Source organism: Carettochelys insculpta, chromosome 27, assembly GCF_033958435.1.
Source record: "Carettochelys insculpta isolate YL-2023 chromosome 27, ASM3395843v1, whole genome shotgun sequence".
In the NCBI taxonomy this organism is placed as follows: Eukaryota; Metazoa; Chordata; order Testudines; family Carettochelyidae; genus Carettochelys; species Carettochelys insculpta.
In genome coordinates, this window is record NC_134163.1 from 11,483,891 (window position 1) to 11,491,309 (window position 7,419).

Sequence of the window (7,419 nt, forward strand, 5' to 3'; positions counted from 1 at the left end):
CCTGGTCCATCCAGCCTAGTAGCCGGTCTTCAAATAGTGCCAGGCACTTCAGCGGGAATGAACAGAGCAGCCGGCGATCCCTCCCCTGTGGCCCGTTCCCAGCTTCCAGCAAACAATTCTTTTAAAGTGGTAAATTTGAGGCTCATTTTCTGTCTGCTGAGCCACTCGAGTCCCAGCCGGGTCACATTTTCAAGCGCCACTCTGCAACCAGGAGGGCTAGAAACACCTTTAACAGCAAGCTGAGATCGACACGACCCCCAGCCTCTGTCTCTGAAAAGCTCCAGCTCCTGGAACCACAGTGAGACACACGGCACCACAGCGGAGGGGTGTGCCAAGCCCTGCCCTCTCTCTGCCTTTCTGCCAACTGAGGAGGGGAGAAATTAGAGATGGACCAGGCCAGTAGGGCCACTATATCCCTCCCCGGTGGGCAGGGCAGGGCTGTTCCTCAGAGCATCCCTTCTCCTCGTTAATGCTGTCATGTCAAAACGGACCACAAAGGAGCCCCAACACAATGGGGAGGCAGCCCTCCCAGCCTTGTTCCTCCAACTCTGCACCCCATCAGCCATCCCTACCACCTCAACCCCCGACCCTGGTTCTTAGGGTAGAGTGGGGGACTCAATATTGGATCCTCCAGTGTGACCCACACCCTCCACATCAAAGGGAGCGGCTTGCCAGGGTCCTCCACACCTCACTCTTGGGATCCAGCACGCAGGTGAGACACCAACTGGCCAAGCAGATGGGAGAGGGAAGTGGGTGCTGAGCCATGAGGCCAAAACCCCTGCCCTCCTTTGTGTGAGGACATCAGACCATCATCAGCCTTCCACCCCCACCGCCAGCAGGGCCCCTGATAAGGCAGCATGCCTCACCCCCACTGCTCTGAGAGAACGTCCAACCCACTAGCTGCTCCCAGCCTCATGGGGGACGTGGACAAAGTGCAGACACAGCCCCCAGCCACAACCGTGCTGGGAATGATCCGCCCCCCAACACCAGCAAATAAAGACCGATCCTGGGAGAGTCCGACACGGCTCCCCTCCTGTCCCCGCAGCCTGGGATGGATACGCCACAGAATCATGAGGTTAGAAGAGACCTCAGGAGGTCATCAAGTCCAACCCCCTGCTCAAGGCAGGGCCAACCCCAACTAACCCATCCCAGCCAGGGCTTGGTCAAGCCGGGACTTAAAAACCTCTAGGGATGGAGACTCCACCGCCTCTCTCGGTAACACATTCCAGCTTCGCCACCCTCCTGGGGAAATAAATAAATAGTTTCCCCCCTGCCCAATATTCAACCTAGACCTCTCCCATGGCCCAAGGGAGCATCCCATACCTTTCCTTCTGACCTCCGATCCCTCCCACCCACAAGGCCACCCTGCCCATCCCCTCCCAGCAGGGCAGGAGGACGGCAGGGAACCGGCCGGCGGGCTTATAAGAAGGGCAGCAGAGCGGTGAGCGGGAGTTCCCTCTCACCCAGCAGCGTGTCCCGCTTCAGGCTGCTGCCCTTGTTGACCACCTTGACCTTGAGGGACAGCTTCTTGACGTTGCCGGCGCCCAGGCAGTCGAAGAAGAAGTCCTCGTTGAAGACGGGGTTGCGGCTGTTCTTGATGATGGTGCTACGCTGCTTCTGCACCTTGCCCGGGTTGAGGCAGAGGGAGACACAGCAGTTGATGGCCCGCACGTCGCACAGCTTGTCGAAGAGGTCCTCAGCCGCGAGGACCCGCACCCGCAGCCGGGCGTTGGCCGGGTTGTACTCGGCCGCCAGCCGCATGCTGCCGCCTTTGCTCAGCCGGATGGTGTGTTCCTTCTGCAGGCGGTCCGGGTCTAGCGGCGGGAGGGCGGGGGGCGCGGCGCCCCCTGCTGGGGGGGTGGCGCACCGCATGCGCCGCTGCGAGCTGGGGCTGGTGTCGGCCGAGCTGTCGTCGGTGGAGAGGGAGCTGTTGCGAGCCACTGAGTGCTTCAGCTTGATAACCTTGGCCTGGCTGTCCTGGCTGAAGATTTTGAGCAGGGAGACCGAGCGGGACAGCAGCGGGGAGCTGAAGGGCGAGGACTCGGCCGAGGAGCAGGTGTCGCTCTCCCCTCCGCTGAAGTAGCGGTAGGGGTTCATCAGGGACATGCCGATGTCGGAGGGGGTCAGGCGGGCGCTCTCCCCGTTCACCTTGCCCCCGCCGGCCCCTGCCTTGCGCTGCGAGCCGGGCGAGGAGGCCGGCGAGTGGCACAGGCTGCCGTGCTCGCTGTGGAAGAGGGACTCCTTGCGCCGGGTGTGGGGGCTCTCCATGAGGGTGGCGAAGCCGTAGGAGGTCTGGGCCTTCGGCACGTAGGGGAGGGACATGGCCGTTTGGGCCTGCGGGTCGGCGTTGGTGCTGAAGTCCTCCTCCGATGCCCACTCGTCGGCGCTCTCGATCTGGATGATGTGCCGGCTGGCAGCCTTCAGCAGGTTCTTACTCTCCGAGGCGGCCTTCACCGGCAGGCGGGGGCTGCGCTGCAGCTTGGGGGCTGACAGGTTCTGCTCCGAGGCTGAGCTGCCCAGGCTGGGCTTGGCCTTCCCCTCCGCCCCCTCGGCCTCGGGAGGCGCCATCGTCAGCTTGGGGGGGATGAAGAAATCCGGGATCTTATCGGGGGTCAGCACGTTGCTGTACAGGGGGCCCTTGGACTGCTTATCACCCGAGTCGCCGGCCCGGGCAGCGCCGTTCTCCGCCGAGCCACGGATCTTCTCCAGGAGCCACATGCTGCTTCTCTGGGGCGGCAGGGAGAGGAGACCAACGAGGCTGGGGTGGCGTTTAGGGGTCCACCCCCCGTCACTCACTGGCTGGAAGATAAACAAGCAAAGCCCCAGGGGCCCGTCAGGCCTGATGCCAGGGACAGTCCAGGGGCCTGGAACGCAAAGGAATTGGGGCCCGTCCCTCTGGGGAGCCAGCGAGGCTGGGACCCCCCCTTCTATGGGGCTCCCTGTAAGTGTGGGGAGGCCTGGGGGGCCCCTCTTCCAGCTGGACTTCGGGGGGGGTGTCTCTACTCACTGCCCCGCCCCCCCCCCCCATCTCCTCCCAGTCACCCCCGCCCAGCCCGGAGCAACTCCCCGCAGGCTGGGGCAGCCTCAGCGTCTGGCTATTTCCCTGCGCCCCGGGAGCCGAGCCGAGCCGAGCCGAGCCGGGGCCAGGCGCAGTCACTCGCCGGCTCCGGCCACCAGGGCTCCCCCGAGCGCTGCAAATTCCTCGGCGGCCGCAGGCTCCGCGCCGGGGTGCGCGGGGCGGGGGAAGGGGGTAGCCGCGGAACCCCGATCGCCCCGGGCCGGCCTGGCTTAGCCGGCCCCCGCGACGGGGGGCGCCCGCTCCCGCTCCCGCTCCCCACCCGGCAGCTCCGGAACGGGTGGGAAGTTTTCCGACGGGCACCTGTGCCTGGCAGCGCGCGGACGGCTCCGCCCCAGCCGACTTCGGGGGGCGGGACGGCTCCCCCCGATCCCTCCCGGGCCGCGGGGCCCCACAGGAAAAACACACGCCAGCTAGGCTGCTCTGCACCCGGGAGCCCCCAGTGAACCCCAGCAGGGGGGCGCCCCGAGATCTGCGCGCAGCGAACCCCGGGAGGGCGGAACCCTGGCACCCCCGACCTGCCCCCAGCGAACCCCAATGAGGGGTACACGGGCACCCCCAGATCTGCGCGCAGCGAACCCCAGGAGGGTGGCACCCTGGCACCCCCCCGACCTGCCCCAGCGAACCCCAACGGGGGCACCCCCAGATCTGCGCGCAGCGAATCCCAGCAGGGCCGGACCCTGGCACCCCGCGAGCTGTCCCCAGTGAACCCCGGCGGCCTACCTGCGAGCGGGGCGGTCCGCAAGCAGAGCCGGAGGGGAGACAGCGGGCTCGCGGCTGGGACTGAGGTGCCGGAGCCCCGCCGCCTGCTTTTATACGCGCTCCGCCGCCACAATTCATTCATTACGGGCGCGAGAAACCTCCCCAGCACAGGGCTCCGCCACCAGCCGTATTCCTCCTAACACAGCTGCCCCCGGCTTTCTAGGCTTCTCCCCCCGCACGCAGCTGGCATGAGGCTGGTAGGCGCTGCCAGCCCGCAATGGAGCCTGCCGGGGGCCTGTGGGAGAACCACAGCCTGGAGAGGGCCCGTGTTCCCAGGGATAACCGGACCTGGACTTCCCACAGGGCCGGGGGAAGAATCCTTCCTCAAGCCCCAGGCCAGGCCAGGCCAGGCACTGGGGTGAAAGATCTCATTCAGCAGGCCTAGGAAAGAATTTGCAGTTAACCTTCTCCTCTGGGCCCAATTCTCCTCTCTCCCAGGCTGCTAGAACCTGGGTGGATTTGCCTTGGTGTAAATCACCTCAGGGTCAGGCCCCTGCAATCTAGAAATGAGCAGCAGGCGGGCCCAGGTTTAAGAGTCAGGTTCCCCTCCCAGCTCTGCTACTGGTTTCCTGTGTGGCTTCAGCCACATCACTTACCCACCCCGTGCCTCAGTTTCACCATCTGCAAAAGACAGCTAATGAATCTCATTTCCCTCATTGCAGGTCTTGGGGGCTTTTGCAGAGTTCCTCTCCCTCCACTCCCGAATTCCCAGCAGCACCGGGATGCCTGTAGGCATGAGGGATAGACGGAGGAGACAGGGTTTGAGGTTCCAGCCAGGAGCAGCAGGAGCTGGTTTGGAGACAGGCATTCAAGGCCCGGAACCTGGAATCTGCAACTTGCATTCAGTGTTCCCTCTAACTTTTTTCCATCCGGGGGTAGGATAAATTTTGTTCTGTGCACTGAGGCATGTGGAGATATGTACCACCAGTGGAAACACAGGCTGCCATCTGTGGGCGCTCTGCTCATCAGCGGGGTGGCACCTCCATCTCCCCTGGGCAGCCGCCCAAGCGCTCAGCTCCTAGGGAAGACTGCTTGCCCAGTAGACCCTCAAGTTACACAAGGGTTGCACTCCCATGCACCCTTGTGTAATGCGAATTTCATGTAAGGGTGGGGGGGCTTTTGTCCCCAGCCGAACCCATGTTCTGCAGCCAAGGAAGCAGCAGGAGCACCTGGAGCTCCTTTTGAAAGGGGTGTCCTGGGGTTGTGGGGGAAACAGTCAAGGAGGGGTAAGCCTGGTGTGGGCTCGGGCCGTGGGAGCAGGGCGGGGGGGGGGTTAAGCCTGGGCTTCATTAGGGGTGCAGGGGGTGGAGCTGAGCCAGTGCCGTGTGCGGGGGCGGTTGAACCAGGGGTGGTGAAGCTGGAGCCACATACAGGGGTGGTGATCTGGATTGAGAGCTGTGCACAGGTGGTGGTGGGGATTTGAACCGGGGCCACGTGGGGCCGGGGTGGGTTGCGCCAGGGCTGGTGGGGAGTAGGATTTTGAGCTGCGCTTGACTCGTGTTAATGCGAGTTAAGCACAACTCAAAATCGTGCATTCCCAGGGTTTGCTGTACTTAAAACCACTTAACTAAGTGGCGCTGTTGAACTCAATGGGGCCCCGAGCTCAGCAAATACTGCTCAATGGAAGGGCTGTGTTAGAGCAGCACCAGAACCCACACCCCCACCCCCTTGCTTGCCCTGCACCGAGACAGAGACGGGGCACGGTACCTGAGGGTGCTCCGTGTGGGCAGAGAAAAGTAACATCCCCTCCAAACACTTCAGCTCGTCACAGTGCTTCAGGAAAGTCAATAGTCCTCCAAGGATCAGGCATCAAAGCTCAAGGACTCACATTGTGTATTAAGTGGCTTGATATTGTAGATGGCAGTAGCGGGGGACAAGTGGGGGAGACAGCACAGCATGTGATGCATTTCACTCCTGCCAGGCAAGACTCAGCCAGAGGTCAGGGTTGCCTGTAAGCTGAGCACTTGGGCAGCTGCCCAGGAGAAAGTCAAATGCCGCCCATCTGATTAGCAGCCCACCCCCAGCGGCCAGCAATTTTCCACTTGGTGGTGCACATCCATGCATGCCTCAGTGCACACAAAATTTATTCTGCACATGGGTGGAAAAACTGTGGGGGCCAGGATGGTATACGGGTCAGTACCACATGGGTCCTCTGTGGTTTCTCAGTGGACAAAGAACAGGGCTTTGGGTGTCTTTTGAAACCCAAATAACTGATGTAACCCTGATAAAAAATGGACCAAACCGATCATCCAAGGAGGGGGAAGGTCTGGGTGCAGCTGGGACAGGGCCAGAACAAGACTCCTGGCCCATGCGGCAAGGCTTAGAGTCTCTTGAGGGTGGCAAGGAGTATGCCACTCACTGCTTGTCCTCACCCCTCAGCCTGTCTATACCAAGCAGGGTTGCATGATGTCCATCAGCAGATGGATTGAGGCGCAGCAAATTCATTTCCCGAAGGCCACCCACAGCCAGGGGGAGGTAGGGAACTCTCAGGTGCATGCCCCATGCACCTCTCTCTGCATCCTGCAGTTTGGGGATGGGGAGGTTCTATGCAGCTCCTAAAAGGCTCAGAGGCGCCAATGGTTTACAGCCAGCCACCGGCCTCCCTCGTTGCAAACTGAGCTAACACAGGTCTCGCAGGCAGGGCCTGGGAAGCATTATGGAAGATCTGATCATGTTTTCTTCTGCCAATGTGGCCTTTGTGGCAGACAGGCTCTGGGCGGATGGTTTGTGGGTAATACCAATCTTCAAAACAGGCTCCAAAACTCACCCTGGCAATTGGTCACAACTGACAGCAAGCAGCAGCGTGCACTCTAGCTTCTTTCCAACCATGTGTGGAATAAATTTTACACGCACTGAGGCATGTGCAGATCTGCACCCCTGTTAGATACACATACTGCCAGCTGGGGGCAATCTGCTAATTATCTAGGCAGCATTTGACTCTCTCCTAGGCAGCTGCCAACGTGCTCAGCTTAGAGGGAACACTGGAGGGCAGTCTTACCTAGTGGCTAAAGCAGACATCAGCTACAAGGAGGACAGCGTCCAAGATAGCCCAGAGGGCAAATGGTGAGTCTAGTGTCAGGCAGGGTCATGTTATCAGGACCTCAAGCTGCAGGAGCAGGAAGCTCAAGCTGGCCCTGCACAAGGGGGATCCCAATCGCATTTATGCCTGTGGTGTCCAAACACGGGCTGAGCGCCCACCAGGTCTCCCAGCATTTGGCCAATCAGCTCCCAGGTGGGATCCTCTGTGTTCAGCTCCTATCTGCAGGTCTGTGGATGACAGGGGCCCATGGAGCAGCATTCCAGCCCTATCCCTGACCCAAGCACAGGCCAGGAACCTAATCTCAGTGCCAGGCAAATGAGAAGAAACCCCCATAAAATTCAGATCTAGGGATGAAGATGGGATTTTGGGACAGTGTCACAGAGCTTTGTACATTAAACTCAGGCCTCACCCAGGTAGGATTCCTCACAGGGAGTCACCGAGCATGCGGACAATGGGGATCTGGTGGCTATAGCGTAGCTGGATGCAGGGCTGTCCCTACGATGTGCAGGGCCCAGGACAACCCCTCCTCCACTCCCAGGCT

At 61.3% G+C, this 7,419-nt stretch overlaps 1 protein-coding gene across 1 annotated transcript; it reads right to left on the reverse strand.

Moving 5' to 3' along the window:
- Positions 1-1,413: 1,413 nt before the first annotated feature.
- Positions 1,414-2,724, reverse strand: C2CD4C (C2 calcium dependent domain containing 4C). Its single transcript, XM_074978597.1, has one exon. It carries the CDS (start codon positions 2,716-2,718, stop codon positions 1,420-1,422), a length of 1,299 nt encoding a protein of 432 aa, XP_074834698.1. The 5' UTR covers positions 2,719-2,724; the 3' UTR covers positions 1,414-1,419.
- Between the last annotated feature and the right edge of the window lie 4,695 nt (positions 2,725-7,419).